Source organism: Perna viridis, chromosome 2 (assembly GCF_037379345.1).
Source record: "Perna viridis isolate PV_CMFRI_1.1 ecotype Kerala chromosome 2, ASM3737934v1, whole genome shotgun sequence".
NCBI lineage: Eukaryota > Metazoa > Mollusca > Bivalvia > Mytilida > Mytilidae > Perna > Perna viridis.
This window is the reverse complement of record NC_142446.1, coordinates 27413087-27431573: the sequence shown is the minus strand read 5'-3', so window position 1 is coordinate 27431573 and position 18487 is coordinate 27413087. Positions and strand designations below refer to the sequence as shown.

Below are 18487 nucleotides of genomic sequence, written 5' to 3'. Positions count from 1 at the left end.
ATTGTACCACATGGTGCCAAATCAAAAAAGAAAAGATTGAAATGATTTTTGAGGTTCTGACTTAAACCGTTTAGGAATTTCTGTCAGAAGCAAACAAGAAATTAGAGAATGAAAAAAAACATCTGTCTAGTTTCAGGGAATTAACTGAGTTAAAGTATATAGATCTGTAAGAAATTGTACTATTAGGTTCCAAACCACAAAAGGGAAGTTTTGAGGGATAGTATATAGAGGGAGTGACCCTTATCTTTAAGAAATGAAGAATTAAGAAAAGGTCAGAAATTATCAGTTTTTTAAAATAAGTATAAATTTCTTATTTCTTATGCCTAAAAACATATTTCAAAGTTCTTTGACCACTTTCATTCTGGACAGAATCTTGTCAAGCATTTAATCACAATCCAAATTAAGCAGTGTATCAAGTTTGATGTTGTGTCTTTACTTGTCTAAATGGTTCAGGATTCAACCTATGCAGTCAAATCAAGCTGCACCATGCAAAAATCTTTATTCAAACTGTAGTCACATTCACATTTTAAAGAAAGAAAGTGATAAAAATAAATAATAAATCAAAATACTAGGAAGTTTAAAAATGTTTCAACAAATTGGTTTCCTGAATATTTATTGCTAACATTTATATGTAGTTTGTATCTGACATATATTCTCATATTGAAGAATTGGGAATTATTTTATTACATTCAGGCACAATGTAGTAATACCATGAACCAGGAAAATACTTTTTCAGGAAAGAAAAAAGGTCATAAATATGTTGATCTAGAACTAAGATTCAATTTTTAACATTTCTGACCAATGAAAAATTTGTAGTAATAAATACTTCTTTTTTTTTTTTTTTTTTTTTGAAGAACTTATCACCGAAGGAACCCTTCAGGAAAACATGGAATGCCAAGTACACTTTAAGAAGGTAATAGTAGCAGATGTCTAGTGGTGATTGTTCCAGTTTGCATCTCAACATTAACATATTCAAAACACATGCATGTTAGCACCATATCTTTTTAAACAGTCATGGCAGAAAGATGAACCTTTGTGTTATTTGTTTAACAATATAAAATGGTGCTTAAATCTCTTGGTCAGAGGTTAAGGGTCAGGAAACTTGTATAGATATCCACTAGTGTCAAAAGGATTTTCATAATCCACAAATCTCATTTACCGTATATACTTGCCTATGAATGATTTTTAAGACTAAATTTTTAACTGCTGGGAAGAGATCCGACTTCAAGAGGAGATATGGTTCATAAGCTATATGTCCTTATGAACTAAAATTTTCAGCTTGAAAATGTCAAAAGTTTGATAATTGATATGAGCATGACACCCAACATTGAACAGCCAGAATGGTGCCGTTTACCCAAATGTTACCGTAAATCGTAAACATTAGTTTTGGGAAGACTGTCTTAATCTTCTACCATTTACAGCTAAAATGTGATGCAGTTACAGAATATTTACTGTTTGGTCTTTAATTTGCCACAATTATGCTTTTATTTGTATTCCCCACTCATCCATTTTGTGTATTGATTTTTACCTGTATACACTTGTATAGCCAAAAACCCATAGGTGCAATAGAAACATAATTTGTGACATTGTCATTAACTTTCTGTTCTTTTCTTGTTTGTTTTGTACATTTATGATTTTAATATGAGTTAAATAATAATCGGAATGAATGAAAAAATGGCTGTATTAAAGGAATTCTCGTGGCTTGTCAAGAATTTAATTACTGCTATAAAAACAACTTCAGTCTGGCTTGTAATCATTTCAACATTTATTGAAGTTATCAAAACAAACAGGTATACTCATTGTAATTAAGGGATGTTATGGAAATAGCGGTCAGAAATCAGTCACTTATAAGCGGGTCAAGGCTAGGTTCCAGAAATTTTGGACTGAAAAGAGGGGTTCGACTTATACTCCAGTATATACAGTAATGAGTTTTACTCTTCAGTTTTTCTATGTGATTGGATGTCGAAGGGAAAACGGAAATAAAATAATCTTTATAGACAGATATTGGATACATAGCTTTTATTTTTATTTTATATTTGTACAGTCATTTTGATGGTGTTCGAGCTTTGGCATTTCATCCTGTAGAGCCTGTCTTACTTACAGCTTCAGAAGATCATACACTCAAATTGTGGAATTTACAGAAAACTGTTCCGGCAAAGAAGTATGTAGCTATTTATTGATACAGCTGGTTAGATATGATTTAAGTTGAATCACTTGTTACATTTTGTTTGTTGAAGATGTGTCAATATGCAGTAGTGATCACTTACAATGTACAGGCTTATAATGAATTAAAACATATTTCCCAGTCGTAGTGCTTTAAAACTAATGCATTTCATCATTGATATAACAAATTCGTTATAGCAAAATCAGGGATATAACAAAGTATTTCTTGTGGCCCGGCAACAGATTTATCGCTGAAGTTGGCCTGGATAAAACAGAGTTATTTTAATTGTTTTGTAAACATTGGACACAAGTTGTCTGCTACCCACGATAATTGATTAATCAACAATTTCACTGTTGAACGTACAGTTAGAAGATCAGCTATTCTTACCTGTATTTTTGTTTTATTACTCAGTAACATATTAATCAAATAATGTCACCCATTGTCATTTGATAATGGAAATCATTGAAAAAAGTCTAGTGGAAAATTAGCTGCACATGGCTTATAAACATTTTATTTGCTATTTGATTAAACAATGAACAGATGACAGGCTTCTGCCACTGTGATGAAGCATCCAGGTCATTAATCTGACTTACCATTCCTCCACAGAAATTTTAGTTCTCCAGATTCTTATTTTGTGGTTTAAGAATACCTACAGAAACCATGAAAATAAATATGCCTTGAATAAAAATGAAACTACAGATTAAGAAAGGTACACATAGTATGTTTTACTTACAAACTTAACTTTGTAATTCTTTTTCTAAAGATGATAAATCTGCTGTTCTAGATACAACATGCAGTCATAGAATAAGACTTTCATTTTAACCTTGCAGAGCTGCTTCCTTAGATGTTGAACCTGTATATACATTTAGAGCTCATATAGGGCCAGTTTTATGTTTAGCCATCAATGCTACAGGGGAACAATGTTACAGCGGTGGAATAGATTCTACAATAAAATGTTGGAATATACCCAGTTCTAATATAGATCCATATGATTCATTTGGTAAGTTAAGTCAAATTAGGAACTTCCTGACAATTTTGGCACATGTAATGAGCTACATTTAAGGATGATATGAAATATAGATATGATGGTACAGGCTGAAAATTTGCTTTAATATACTCAAGGTTGTATAATATGCTAAATTATTTATTTTAGTCACAAGGTTTCTTCTCATTTTATTTTGATTTTATACCTCCAAAACAAAGTTAATATGGGTAAATTTGAAAGAACAAAATATAAGCTTTTTGGCGTTTTCCCGAACACTTGCAGATATTTGTCTGATTTATTTTGTTCTTGTTTCCTCGTGTATTACAACTCAAATTGTGTTCTACTCAACTGTTGATTGAACATTTACAGGAATAAGACTAAATCATATTGATTGTTTACCACTTTGTCTTTTCTGTGATCAAGTAATTTTTATATCACATTACTCTGTCAGACACCGGTGCTTTGCATTCACAAAAATATTGTCCAAAATTAGAGATCTCTCAAATACAGTTATTAATTCCCCTACGTTGATGGACAAGGGCATTGGTGACACTCAAAATTTTGTTTTTAAAGTATGTGTTATACTTTGTAGATCCAAGTGTTCTACAAGAGACATTAGCAGGTCATACAGATGCAGTTTGGGGATTATCAATTCACACTTCTAAAACACAACTTCTGTCAAATTCTTCTGATGGAACAATCAAATTGTGGAATCCAGGAGCAAAATCTCCCTTACTTAACACGTTTTCAGCAGACACTGGTAAGTACCTTACATTGTATCATTTTCTTCTATCTTCAGAAAAGTTGATAATTACATGTACATTACAGCTAATTGAAAAAAAGTAGTTCCAATTTCAATACTAATTCATGTAGGCTAGTGAGTAATTCAAATAGCCCTCTAGGTAGAAATCTGCCCTACATTATACCAATGTGTCCTACTGATCTACTTAAGAACACCTGTCTTTTAAGTTTGAATAGCTGTCAATTATGATGACCTTAACCTCTATATCATGCCATCCACCACTGTGTTTGGGTAGCTTGTACTCTATATACAAGTGATTTACTTGTTTCTAATTGGATAACACTGTTCATTTTATTTAAATATTCCTAGACCAAGCCTATTTTCAGTTTTAATTACTTAATCGAATTGAGTCCTGAAAATTCTTTTAAAAAGAATTTGATGTTCTTCCATTGTTTAACTGAAATTCTTTCAAGCTAAAGTTATGGTAACATTCATTACACTTTTGCAAAATGGCCATATTTTCAATTTGCAATATAAATGCATGCACCAGTCCTTCTAAGGATCTTCTTAATATTAAACAGGTTTTTAAAAAAAGAAAGTTGTTTAAGAAATGTTTGTAAAATGATTGTGAATACTATAGTCGGCGTCACATAAATAACATACTGTTAAAATTTGAATAAAAATATTTTCTACGACTTTATTGACACCTACCGTCGTTTAAATTGTCTTAAATGACTTGCTCATTCGTTTAGCCAAACGGCTTCTCCCTAAACATTGAATCGTTAAATTCCGGTCAGATTTTAATTCTAGGTGGCAATATTTACATTGTAAAAAGTCGTCCATGTTTACAGTGATCGGGTTGCTAGGAGATGTTGTTTATGTTTAAATGGTTTGTCCAAAAACCGAAGAACCCAGAATGCAATTCGGCGTTATTTCGGATATCTCGGATTTATTTTACGCGAACAACGTATAATACCGAGAAGTTGATCAAGCAGACGATTGTCACCGGAGTTCGACGGGAACTTACGCACTTCGTTTGTAAACAAATCGTCCCGTAAAAACCAACATGGCGGATATTAGTATGGGATTTTCCCGTAAGGATTTGTTACACATGATTGAAGCTAATAAGCGACTTGTTTTTGAGAAGCTGTTTGGCTAAACGAATGAGCAAGTCATTTAAGACAATTTAAACGACGGTTGGTGTCAATAAAGTCGTAGAAAATATTTTTATTCAAATTTTAACAGTATGTTATTTATGTGACGCCGAGTATAGTATCATTTTTATTTTTTTTCTTTGGTTTACAGTGACTGTATATAAGATGCCCAAAAATATAAACTTGGAAATGTACCAGTATAGAAAATTTAAAATTTAACAATGATATAAATGGCCTCAGTGAGTTGTATTTACCTGACCTTTAGAGGTTAAGATCATCATAATCGACTGCTATTCAAAATTAAAAGACAGTGTCCAAAAGATTACACAGGTGTTCTGAGGTAGTTAATTAGGACACATTGCTACTTAGAGAGCTATTTAAACCACTGAGTAGCCTACCTAGATTTGTATTGAAATTGGAACTGGTCTATTTCAAATAGCTGTAAAATAGTGATTGAGTTCGCCTCAATTTACCTCCTAATTATGACTCTTTTTCTATGAAAACATTCCCAATTTGCCAAAAAAAATGGCTTTGCATTGTACCAATGGTCACAAGTTTCCCAGTTACAGTTTCGCTACTATTGCAAGTCATAATTTTAATTAGAAATGTTTTTGAAATGTTTGAATTAACTTAATACCATTGATGAACATTATTTATAATAACTTGTAAAGATTGTGATAATATTTCAGTGCTCATGTTAAATTTTGTTAGGTAATGAAAAAAATCATTATTTGATATCATTTTTAGATGATGGTGTACCAACATCGGTGGACTATGTGCGTTGTGATCCAAGTCAAATGGTAGCTTCATACACATCTTCAAACACATACATTTATGATTTAGAAACAGCTAAGCAAATACTCTGTTTAGAGACCAAAATAAATATAGGTAAGTGCAGTAACAATGTGCATGTTGGAATAGCAAAGGTATGAATGCTATTGAAATGAAATTGCTCAAAATGTTTTTTTCGGGGGTGGGGGGTAGCAATTTTATCACTGGCTAACCAGAAAGTTTCTCGCTATTTCATAACACTGTACAAAATACAGTACAAATATAATTCATTATATAGAAATCAATAACTTTATAAAAATCAGAACGTTTCTGGCAATTATTTAGATGAATGATATATAGATTCTCCTTCAGTCTCGAGGGGATTACAGGATTTCTCCACTTGAGATAGTTAAACTTTAGATTTTAACCCACTAGCTTTGGCAAGTGGGTTAAAATCTTAAATTTAACTATCAAGAATGGAGAAATCCTTTAATGTTTGAGAGAAGTGAAGGAGAATCTGTTTCTCCCATGAATAAAACCATAAAAAATAAATTAAACAACACCCTATATTCTCCCAACATCAACTACATAATCAAGGACCTCCCTTCCAGTCATCAAGTCATTGCATCATCGATATCACTATCATTACGATTAGTTGATACACCACCAACTAATCTTTTAAAATATTAATAACATTCGAAAATCAACAAGTATTAAATTGATCAAAAATATGAATAACAACTGTAAACATGGTAAGTATGGCGGGAAATTACAAATTTTTAATCACTCACTCATGCGGTGTGAATGAAGCCTATGAATGAGAGAAAATCTTATCATTTATGCTAACCAAAAAATAAGATATATTTATATACTAAAAAATAGATTTGAGGTTATTTATCATGTTATATGTGATAGATTTCCATCTAGGCAATTGAGATCTTGTCATTTTAACTTGGTTAAATTTGTGGGGAAATTGAAAATACATGAATTTGTATTACAGGGCAGGGTGTTGTCTTCCCCTGCCCCTTATTGGAAAATATGTCATTCTTGTGTGCAAAATTGACAAAAAATAGCAAATAATGTCCTAGCATCCCCTTTTTTCTGAGGAAAATTCGGCTGGCACTCCTCATTTTTAAAGTGTCAGGATTTAGCTGTGAACATGTAGGAGCTTCAAATGAGGTTCAAATGATTTACAGCAAAATGAAACACAATTTGTAAATATGTGAAGTATGGCACTGTTTTACTACTGATGTACAGTTGTTCTGAAGTCTGACCTCCATTTTTTAGGTCACCTGGGCAAAGGCCAAGTGAGCTTATGCCATCACTTGGCGTCCGTTGTCGTTGTCGTCGTCGTCGTGGACAAATTTAAAAAAATCTTCTCCTCTGAAACTACTGGACTTACAGGTTTTAAACTTGGCATGATTGTTCCTTAGGGTGTTCTGCACAAAATGACCATTGGGATTTTTGATCCATGAAAAAACATGGCCGCTGTTACTAAAAATAGAACATAGGGGTCAGATTGCAGTTTTTTGCAAATAACTCAAAACCGTTGCCTTTAGCAATTTTCTGGTTGGGTAAAATTGTAAAGAATTTTCCAAATTTTCAAAGCGATTGGTCAACTGATGTAGGAGTTACGGCCCCTGAAACAGTTTTTTTTTTTTTTTTTTGGCATTTTTCACATGTGCAACTTTGAAAATCTTCTCAAAATCCATTGCACAGAATTCAATGAAAGTTGGCATATATGTTTCTGAGGGTATCCCACTCAAATTGACCCTTGGGATTGTTGATTCATGAAAAAAACATTGCCACCGTTACTAAAAATAGAACATAGGGGTCGGATGGCAGTTTTTTGCAAATAACTCAAAAGCAGTTTCCTTTAGCAAATTTCTGGCTGAGGGTAATATTGTTCAGCATCATGAGATGGACCTATCCCAAAATTTCAAAACAATTGGTCGACTGATGTAGGAGTTCCGGTCCCTGAAACAGATTTTTTTTGTATTTTCCCATGTGCAACTTTGAAAATCTTCTCAAAATCCATTGCACAGAATTCAATGAAAGTTGGCATATATGTTCCTTAGGGTATCCCACACAAATTGACCCTTGGGATTGTTGATTCATGAAAAAACATGGCCGCCATTACTAAAAATAGAACATAGGAGTCAGATGGCAGTTTTTTACAAATAACTCAAAAACTGTTGCCTTTACTAAATTTCTGGCATTGGGTAAAATTGTTAAGCATCATGAGAAGGACCTGAATGCTGAAATTTTCGAAACCATTCATTGGTTTATGTGGGAGTTACAACCTCTGAAACAGTTTTTTTGTTTTTTGGTTTTTTTTTTTGTTTTTGTTTTTTTTTTTCACATGTACAACTTCGAAAATCTTCTTCTCTAAAACCATTTAAGATCATTGAATGAAAATAAGCATAATAGTTCTTTAGTGTATTGTGCTCAAAATGACTGTTGTGATCTTTAATCTATGAATAGATGTGGCTGCCTGTACTAAAATTGCAACTTAGGGGTCATAAGACAGGTTTTTGAAAAAAATTCAAAAATCGTTGCCTTTAGCAAAATTCTGGTTCAGGTCATGAAAATGCTATGAAAAGTATTTCCTGCATTTGACAATTTAGTTGATTTTAACTCTGCCTGTCTCATTCCTCAAGTTTTTCAAATAAGCAAATGGTTAACCAGGTGAGCAATTCAGCTCTCTTGAGCCTCTAGTTATAAATGCAAATTTGTGAATACACATTTACATGCTATAAACTTGTTATGAATGTAACAAGCATCTGACTACATTTTATTTCTTTACAGATGCTAACACAAGTAATCAAATTAACAGAATTATTACTCATCCAACGCTTCCTGTTACTATCACAGCACATGAAGACAGACATATTAGGTTCTTTGACAATAATACAGGTATGTTCATAGGTACTTGTGGTAATACACAGAATAATTTCTAATAGGTTTTACTTTGATAATTTTATTGAATTGAGATATTAGTGCTAGGCTTTTTGTTGAACATGGCCATGATATTGAAATCAGCAAATTGTTTTGATTTGATACTTATATTGAAAATGTTTTAACAACTTTTTGTGCAAGTTATAATCCATGCTTACTTAAATTTTATTTTGTATTTAATTTTAGGAAAACTTATCCATTCAATGGTAGCACATTTAGACGCAGTTACCAGTTTGGCTATTGATCCAAATGGGTTATACTTATTGTCAGGAAGTGAGTAACTGTTCTAGTCTATAAACATAGTTCAATTATATATAATTCAAGTAGAAGTTTTGAAGTCAGAAAATATCATGTTGAGCACGATAGGGCAAGATAAGTTGTTATCAAGAATTTCAAAACAGGTATTATTCTGTTTATTTTGGATTCCCAGACCATGAGAGGTAATTTTGTCTTTGGAAATTGCTGATGTTTTTTAGTATCAAGGCAGTAGTCTTAAGCAGCAGGCATCAAGAACAATGAAAAAATTATGAAGTTGCCAAAAAATGGAATCATCTATCCCTCATTCATTCTTTCCCATTTGTTATTCCATCTGTTTGTCTGAATTCTCTCTGAATTATCCTGGATGATTTAAAATTGGTTAGTGGCTTCATAGTGATGGAGCAGACATTGTATTTCTGATGCTGACTGATGTTAACTTCTTGGTAAGCAAGATAAAAAAAGTTCAGCACTCAAATGAAAGAAAAGATACCGTGATAATAATCTTACAGTTCATCTAGGATTAGGTTCCTAAATATGCAGAATTGAACTGTATTTAGATTTTTATTGATAGGTATCTTGGTTTCCTTCCAGATGACAACTTGATAACACATGAAAGGAATTCATTTTGTAAAGTGTGATAAACTACAGACAAGTTTAATTTTTAGGACAGTCCCCATTTTACTTCTCTAGTAATGCTGCTTTAAACTTTAGCCATCCCCACTTTTCATGGTTGATTTTTACATGATCACAAAAAAAAATGTTTTGGTTGTATAATGGTATCACCCAGTCATAAAGGAAAATCAACTTTTTTTTATTTTTGTCTGATTTAGAATTTGTTATTAGATTCTTTATGAAAGTCCATGTTGCCACTGTTCAATCAGATTTATCTTGTACTACAGGTGCCAATGTTATGATGAAACTTGATTGGGTTGTTGACCTCAGTGCTCTCTACTAAAGATCTACATTTTGTGTGGCTTTGGTGTTTCAGCAGTTGGCTGCAGCTGTTCAAAGTTGGCATTATGCCTTTGATAAGACTTGAGCACGGTTAAGCAAACTTGACAGGAATTATGAAATATTGGACATCTATAAATGATTTACTTATTGTTTGGTATGATGAAATGATGTGGCCACTAGATGTATTATTCTTCTAGGTGATTTTGGCCTTTTGATTTCTAATTGGTCCACATTGAGGTTTGTAATTATTAAAAAAAAATTACACTTAGTTTAGTTTGGACACCAATTGAATTATTTTAGTATTTCCCAAGGTGTCCAATTTTTATAGGTGTTATCTATTTTTTTTTTTTTTTTTTTTTTTTTCAGGTCATGATTGTTCTATTAGACTGTGGAATTTAGACAGTAAAACATGTGTACAAGAAATAACAGCACATAGGAAAAAGTTTGATGAATCAATATTTGATGTAGCTTTCCACCCATCTAAGCCTTATATTGCAAGTGCAGGAGCTGACGCTTTAGCTAAAGTTTTCGTATGACCCAAAGATTAGGCATTAGGATTTAGCTAATTACCAACACATCAGAGTGGAAGGCCCTGTCCTTTGCTGATTGTGTTCAGGGAACAATCATGCTGTGTTCATATTAAGGCATGGAACACATGGATGTATGTGCATCAGGCGAGATAATTCGTGGTGATTTGTATAAAGATTTTGTATTTAATTTTTGTGTAGTGTACAAAAGACATTTAACAAATTAGATTTTTAAAACAATTTGCCATGGCTGTATTCATTGATCACAGTACAGTATTTATTATATAAAGTGATACACAGTTAGTGCTATTATAACAAATTTTTATTTGAATTAATATGCTGCATTGTCATACTATGGATTAAAACAACATTAACTGTCAGACACAAAATATTTGGGGAATTAAATAATCCATCATATGATGATAAAAAAAAATCCAACCATTTGTCCATTTTATTATGGTGCTGTTAAATGTGAAACAATCATTACCTCAGTGGTTTAAGAGGAGAGAAACTGTCTTTATCAAAATGATTTTAAATCTTTACTTAGTGATGCTAAGAGTTACATGATTCACATGTATATCTTCAGTACATTTTATGAACTCATTTGGTTGAGAAAGTTGCAATATGATGGTTTATTTTATTCTGTTTAATGAGTTTACTAGTTCCGTCCATAGTTTCCAAAAGGACCAATTAATTTGGAATACACAGAAAGTTGACTCACATTATGAGGACAAATATGGCTTCACAAGTTCTCAAGAGTAACGCTAACAGATAATTTCATTTGCCTTATTCTAAATATTTTATTCCTCGAGCTCAAACATTTAGCATGTGAGTTTTACTCTGTTACTACTTATATATGCCCTATTACTATCTGTCAACTACCACTTGGGACTTATTCATATGAATAATTTTAAATTGGGTGTGAATGATAAGTTATACTGTGTATTGACTTCCTTTTGGCCTCACATGAACTCATTGTTTATCAGAGCAACACAAAGAAACTTGTTATGGACACATTTCTTCTATTTAATATTTTTTGCTATTAAATTTTATGTGTTGGTGTATTAAGGAATTGTGTTATAATTTCAAAAGCATATCAGAGATTATTTGCTCCTATTTAATTTGTTCATTATGTGTAAATTATTCATTTCATGCTAGCGCTCTATTAATGATACTCATTTAGTTTTACCAGGTTTTGATGAAATGTACAATGAATTCTGGCTTAAATTTTATCTACCTCTTACAGATTTTCTTGAAAGTAACATGATTATTCATTTGCCCTTGCTCATTTGGTTTCGTCCTGCTCTTTCTCTTTCAACACTTAGTATTTATCAAGAATTATACTCTCCTCTGTATGATTAATTAAGTAAAATTGGGCCTCTCTAGAACAGAAGATTTAAGTAGTTCTTAGACCCTGCTGCTACTTTTGGCTCTTGAAAATTGAATCCATGGCTTTAATATTTTTATACTCTTCTTCAACAATGCATTGTCTATTTTTAGAACAAGAATGTAAATATGGGGAAAGGCCTTTACCAGAAACAAAACATGACACAAAAATGACGTAATATATACAGGTTCTTGTGATTCTTAGGTGTCGGTGGAAATTATGAGAAACTTAGGGATTTTTTTTTTTAATCAATTATTAAAATTGAAGTAATGTAAACAAACAAAAATAACAATATGTATTAGCAATTAATCTCATATTTTAATCTTTGAAGGTTGTAGCTCATTCTGTATTTTGCAACAAATTATGCATTTATTGAGTATTTTATATATTGGCAAATTATAAAATTAAGTGTAATTGATTACCCGTCTAACTCACTCTATATATGAATCTATTAAAACATTTTCTTCCTGTTTTAGTTTTTGGGAAGATAATGGAATTTTAAGCATGCTATAATACACTTCCAATATGTGTGTAATAATTAACTACCATATAGATACATATAGATCAGAGCTTGTATTTTGTATTTTCTTGAAAATAGAGATCTCTCTAGATGCAGTTGTTCTTTGTATTTCCTTGATAATCTGTAATTGATGAGACTGTAAAGTCCCCATGTGAAGCTTGTGTTGGTGATTTAGAATACAATATAATATGAGACTGATGTAGGACTATTCAAGTCTGGTAAAGACAAAACGAATATATTAAGTGCTCTTGTATATTTAGACCTGATGTAATCTTTTGATACTTACGTGTTACTTTGTTTTTTTTTTTTTGTTTTTTTTATTTTAGTCCCATATGCATTATGCATAATATTTATGGTATAAATATAAACACAATACTAATTAATGATGAAATAAATCATTTTACTCAATTTTGACTGTAAACAAATTCTAATGAGTTAGTAATCATGATTGATCAACCAAAGATAATTTGCTCTTTATATGACCCTGTCTTCCTGCACTTAGAGAGAGTAAACTGACCTAGAGTAGAGACATAGAAAAATGAAATGTCTAGTCATTATATCCATCTACCCTAACAGAATATAAATCATGTGTTTTTAGTATACATATGTATTATATATCAAATATTAAAATACTTTTCATGGGCTACAGAAAACATCAATTTTAGAATGAATGCATTTTCTCCTAATGTAATACTTGGTAGTAAGGGTTTGAAGATTTTTGTACACCCAAGTTATAGCTAAGAAGAGTGATATATGTGATTAATATTGTTGATATCATTTCCATCTGAATAACTAGGATTACAGCTGTTATATGTAAGTCTTTGGTTATAAAAATATTAAAATATGAAATAATTAGGTGTCTTCTTTCTATCTTCAACCACAACATAGGGAGGAGTTTGGGCATACAAGGAATATTGTTTTGTGGCTTGTTACGACTCTAGATTAGGTAGCATCTAAGTTAACTTTTATAGAAAGATGTAACACACATTTCATGTTTCACTGAACTTCAAAGCAGCAAAGAAATTGTAGTTTTGTCCTGTTTTATATATGACTGCTGCTTCATTAATATGTATGTCTAGCATTTGTTCATTTAAAATGATTTTTTTATAACCAGGGCTATTTGTCATTAGTTTGATAGGAGCATTTAGTTCCTGTACAATCTGATGATCTATTGGGTAGCTTCAGTGTAAATGTATGTATTCACAGATGTTAGTTCATACATATATCATTGAGAAGTCAACAACAATATACAAGTTATATTGTGATCACATGAAAGTTGATATCATATTCCTTAGTGGATAGCGTGTGAAGAAATTGTTTCAAGTGATTCATCTGAAATTCTAAGATAAGAACTCCTTTCAAGTTCTAAAAGATTAAAAAAATATCATTTCCATAATCCTCTTACATTGTCAGTTCCAAGAGATGGACTTGTTAAACGTGACATTAACTCACTTGTATCCCGTTAATGTTACATTTCCGCGATACCTTCAAAATGGGATGCACAGTTACTGTAGTGAAAGACAAAGGAAAACCGAAACTTGGGTGTCCTAATCTTCGAGAAACTATTGGACGAGTATCAAAAAGCACATCAAACTCACAAGATGCTGCAACTAAATTAGATTTGACAGATAGACAAATATTCCAGCTACAGCAATCCTGGAAAGGGATTTCTAGGAAAATGGAATACACAGGGATTAACATGTTTATAAGGTAAACATATCGTAAGATAACTTTCCCAATATTTGGAGAAAGTAAATTGTACAACGCCAGCAGATCGTTTTGCATTTGTTTGGTCTTTTTGTGTAGATCGATAGGACATAAAAATAATATTGTCAACCAAATTGTGGCTTACTTTCAAATTAAGGCCTTTTCGAAATGCACAATAATTCATGATGGCATATTTTAGCTTCGAATAGCAAATTGGGTATGTGTAGTAATGGCCAAAAATACATCATAATTATTTGTGATGATATTGTCTTCGGCGTGGCTAAATTAGGATGGTATGCAACGTATTGTTGTATTTTGTTAGTAGTTAACTTGACTGTCACTGTGTTGATATTTCGTATTCACGTCATGTTGTCAATTTTAGAATGTTCGAAACCAACTCGGATTTAAAGAAGTTCTTTTTTGTGCTCGAGAAATGTGAGACAATAGCGGAAATGAGGGAATCAAAAGCACTGGCAAAACATGTTCTTGGTGTTATGAATGCACTTGATGATACGATCTATAATCTAAATGACATGAATTATGTCACAGAGCTTCTACTAGACATCGGGAAACAGCACAGAAAATATACAGACTTTAGACGCGAATTCTTCCTGGTATGTTTAAGTATATAACCGTTGATAGTGGCAGTAAGACGGGTTTAGCTCAAATTCTCATTGAAACCAAATTAAGCAACTTATATTGCCATCAGTTAGTGTCCGTCGCCGTCGTCGTTAACATTTTTTTGCAAACATGTAATCTGAAACTTCAGAATTCTTAAAATTATTATGAATGGTAAAAAAGGTAACCTATAAGTGAATCTTAAAAAAATTAGATTAAGTTTTGAAGAGATATGTCAAGTGAGGGCTGTTTGTATTTCAGCCGTCGATTCTAACGTCAAAAGAAATATGGAAAAAGGTGAGAAGTCATTTCCTACTACATATACATGTGTATTGCATGGTAGTCTCGCATCCAATGATAAGTGTTGTTTGGCATGTTTTATATAGGTTTTATACTATATATTAATAAATGTGTAATTTCATATTGGCCCTGTTATAGGTTTGAGGTCTGTCATATTGGTCGAGGCGGTCGTATTGGTCCCGAGGCATCGCCGAGGGCCAATACGGCTGTCGAGGTCAATGTGATATTTGTATAAATTGGAAGATATTTTTTTTTGTGTTTCTGCAGCTTATAGTCCTGGTGATCAAAGTTCATTAAATCCAATTCTAACTCAAAATGATGGTGTCAAACGACCTGAAGTTATGATGCCGCATTGGCCCTGGTTTGATCCATATTGGCCCCGTATAGATGCCCGGTTTTAATTCATATAAATTGGACAGTTTTTTGACATATTTTAACGTATTTTGAGTAGTTGGTTAATAATATAGGGTTATTAAATGGTTCGCCTCGGGCCAATACAAGTGATCTCAACCCAATACGACTGTACTTGGACATAATACAGGATTAATATGAAAATAACCATTTTATGATCCCTTTATTAACTGATGACTTAAAATAACAGGAGTTATCTGTACAAACCTTTAAATACAGCTCAGTATGACATATTTCCTAGTGAAGACTGTAACACTCCAGATCTCTTGGTGCATTTATTCACCCCAACTGTTCTTTTCTATATAGATCTATATTAATATACCAAGTTTGCTGATACCTTCTCAAATTAGGTTTTTAATGCATTCTTTAGCTTTTCCCACGAATTTTATTAATGTGTAGATCATTATACAGTTTTGATTTTTTGTGTGTTAATGTGTTTTTTTTTTCACATATAGAACTTAGCCATAAAGTGATCCCTTTATGAAACATACATGTAGATCAGTTAAATGTATGAAAAAAAAAGACATATTTTTTTTTTAAATTGTCAAGGAATTGACTGAAAAAAAACCAAAAAGGACAAATCTACATGGTAAATCAGATTTTTTTCGAACAAATAAATCTGAACAATAACAATTAACATTTTACAATTAACGTTCATTGTTAAAATACATGTATTTAAATTTCTTCATTTGAAGAACTTGAGAACAAGAACTCCTGTGAATTTGCTAAGAGTAACAAATTAAATTGAGTTCAACAACTTTTCAGGTTGCTGTTTATATATTGTCGTCATTTGGTCTTTTCCCACCAGCACGGAAAATGTTTAAATTGATAACTCCTCCATTAATGGTAGCGCCACAAAAAAAGGAAAACGGATTACTTTCCTTCAAACAAAATGGCGGACAAGTTTAACTTTTATACAGGGCCAGAATTAATACAGGGCATGTGCCCTGTATTAAATTAATACAGGGCAATTGCCCTGTATAAATTATGGTTGCTAAAACCTCCTGTTGTATTAAAGGGGCAATTTACATTGTATTTTAAGTCATCAGTTAATAAATATGGTTACAAAATTTGTTATTTGTTACTGGATCCAGTTGAAGCATACAACCGGTTGCGGTTAGAACTTTAATTCATTTTCTATTGACAGCTTGTTCTTATTATAGTTCGAATAAACAAATTCATCTGTAGTGCCATTCATAGGGTCGTTCATTCATTCATTAAGTTAGTGCATGAAGTATATAAATTAAACAAATAGCATCGTATGTATCAATTACAGGCAATGATAGAACCTTTTCTGTTGGCTATAAAAGAGACTCTTGGCGATCGTTACACAAGAAACATTGCATCAACATACAGGAGGCTGATTCATTTCGTGATATCCACCATTTTCCAAGGTTTCGGAGATAAAACAGACCAAGCCAAACCAGTCGCATCATGAAGACAAAGTTTATTCGTGCTCATTAAAGCACAAAAAGTGAACCATCATTTCTCTTGGATGCCGGGAATAAAAGTGGATCTTGGTGTAAGTAGCTGAGAAGTTGAGAAATTGAGAAGACCAATTTTTTAGAGTACCAACATGTATAAAATACGAGTGTCGAGTATACGATGGATCTGTATTTATCAATTCTGTGTATTTATAGATACTACGACAGTGTTAAAAAGATTTCTTTCCTCTATGTATTTGCTGTAAAGGCAGTTCCTCCGAGCCATTGTACAAGATTTCATTAGTATGTACAGTGTACTGGTAGTAATTTTCTGGGTAGACGCCGACTATACAGTATTGGCGAGAAAAGAACAATTCTTGTCTCATCAAAATCCTAACTTAATTCGTAGTACTCCCTGTCCTCATTTTATATCATCTCCGCCTACAACACCGCCATGAATTATGAGCTCGTATAACTCATGAAGATCCCGAACAGCATATTTTATTCTAGAAGAATTGTATAAAGTACTTATATCATCATGCGTACTAAATGTTATGTTGAGAAACTGTGTTATGTTCTTGTAAATATTGTTATAATGTTAATAAAGATGGGGTTTTTTTAATGAACTGTACTCGCGTTACTCAAGTTTAAAGTTAGCAGAACTTATTAGTATGTTGAATTCAATTTAATAGTTATACCCGCTTTGAAAGCGGGATGTATAGGACGATCATGCCATCTTGTTCACTCGTCTGTCCGTCCCCAGTTTTCAACCGCAAATTCTTTGAAATTTTTATACATTCTATGTTGAGTGATGCCATTGTGCAACTCCCGTTATTTTCATTTGCGAAATATGGACTTAGTCGATCGTCTACCAAGGAGTCAATATATCTTCCCTAAACCTTCCGAAACTGTTGAACGCAATGAAACTATTATGTATCTATACCACGTACTGCCATTGTGCTGCGCTTACTTCTATATTCCGCCCGAATGACCTTTGATATTTTTTTTAATTTAAAAACATGGACTTGGTCATTCGTCATTACGAGAGTACAGTTGTCTCTGCGATATTTTATAAGCATGTCATATTGTGGGATTTAATTTCACTCTAGAACAACATCAAACTACCTGTTCGATTACTTTGTTTATATTTTTACCATAGGGTTCCCGGGAGTGGGACGAGGATGTCCTTTAGTATATAAACTTTGCTCACAAATTTTTCTACTTTGTTAAGGTCTCATTTCTCATTTAAATAAATACAACATAGTATTCTTAAAATATGTGTAATAAAAGGAACCGTTCTACACAGTGACAGAATTACCAGATTGCGGTCGTATGATAGTATGGCACTGTCGTTTTCCGTAGACACTTAATATTCGTGTGGTAACTGGACCATTAGTTGGCGGATCTGGATAAAACATGGTTCTGTGCCACAAAGTAAAGGTAATATTTATTATGGTGGTTATGGCAATTACGTCTCATGAGGTGCCAAAACAAGCATTTTATAAAACTGTGGATCTCTACGTGAAATTTCACGATAATGTACCATGCTGGAATTTAATTTTGGGGAAACGACCTATATCTAAAAGTAATCAGAGACTTAAAGTGGC

General features: G+C 32.4%; 2 protein-coding genes across 6 annotated transcripts in view; both read left to right on the top strand.

The window, feature by feature from the left end:
- LOC148624297 (striatin-3-like) overlaps positions 1-13275 on the top strand; it is a 35685-nt gene extending 22410 nt beyond the window's left edge. For all 5 annotated transcript variants that reach the window (XM_088566974.1, XM_088566976.1, XM_088566972.1 and 2 more), the window contains 8 exons: positions 855-913; positions 2045-2161; positions 2995-3164; positions 3742-3909; positions 5793-5933; positions 8625-8732; positions 8961-9047; positions 10353-13275. In XM_088566974.1, coding sequence (XP_088423100.1) covers positions 855-913; positions 2045-2161; positions 2995-3164; positions 3742-3909; positions 5793-5933; positions 8625-8732; positions 8961-9047; positions 10353-10522 — 1020 coding nt within the window. In that variant the 3' untranslated portion in view covers positions 10523-13275. The remainder of the gene's footprint in view (positions 1-854; positions 914-2044; positions 2162-2994; positions 3165-3741; positions 3910-5792; positions 5934-8624; positions 8733-8960; positions 9048-10352) is intronic.
- A 153-nt stretch (positions 13276-13428) lies between these two features.
- LOC148624296 (neuroglobin-like) lies at positions 13429-17506 on the top strand. Its single transcript, XM_088566979.1, has 3 exons — positions 13429-14130; positions 14510-14741; positions 16733-17506. The coding sequence occupies exons 1-3, from the start codon at positions 13886-13888 to the stop codon at positions 16892-16894; spliced, it is 639 nt and encodes a 212-aa protein (XP_088423105.1). The 5' UTR covers positions 13429-13885; the 3' UTR covers positions 16895-17506.
- Positions 17507-18487: the final 981 nt, after the last annotated feature.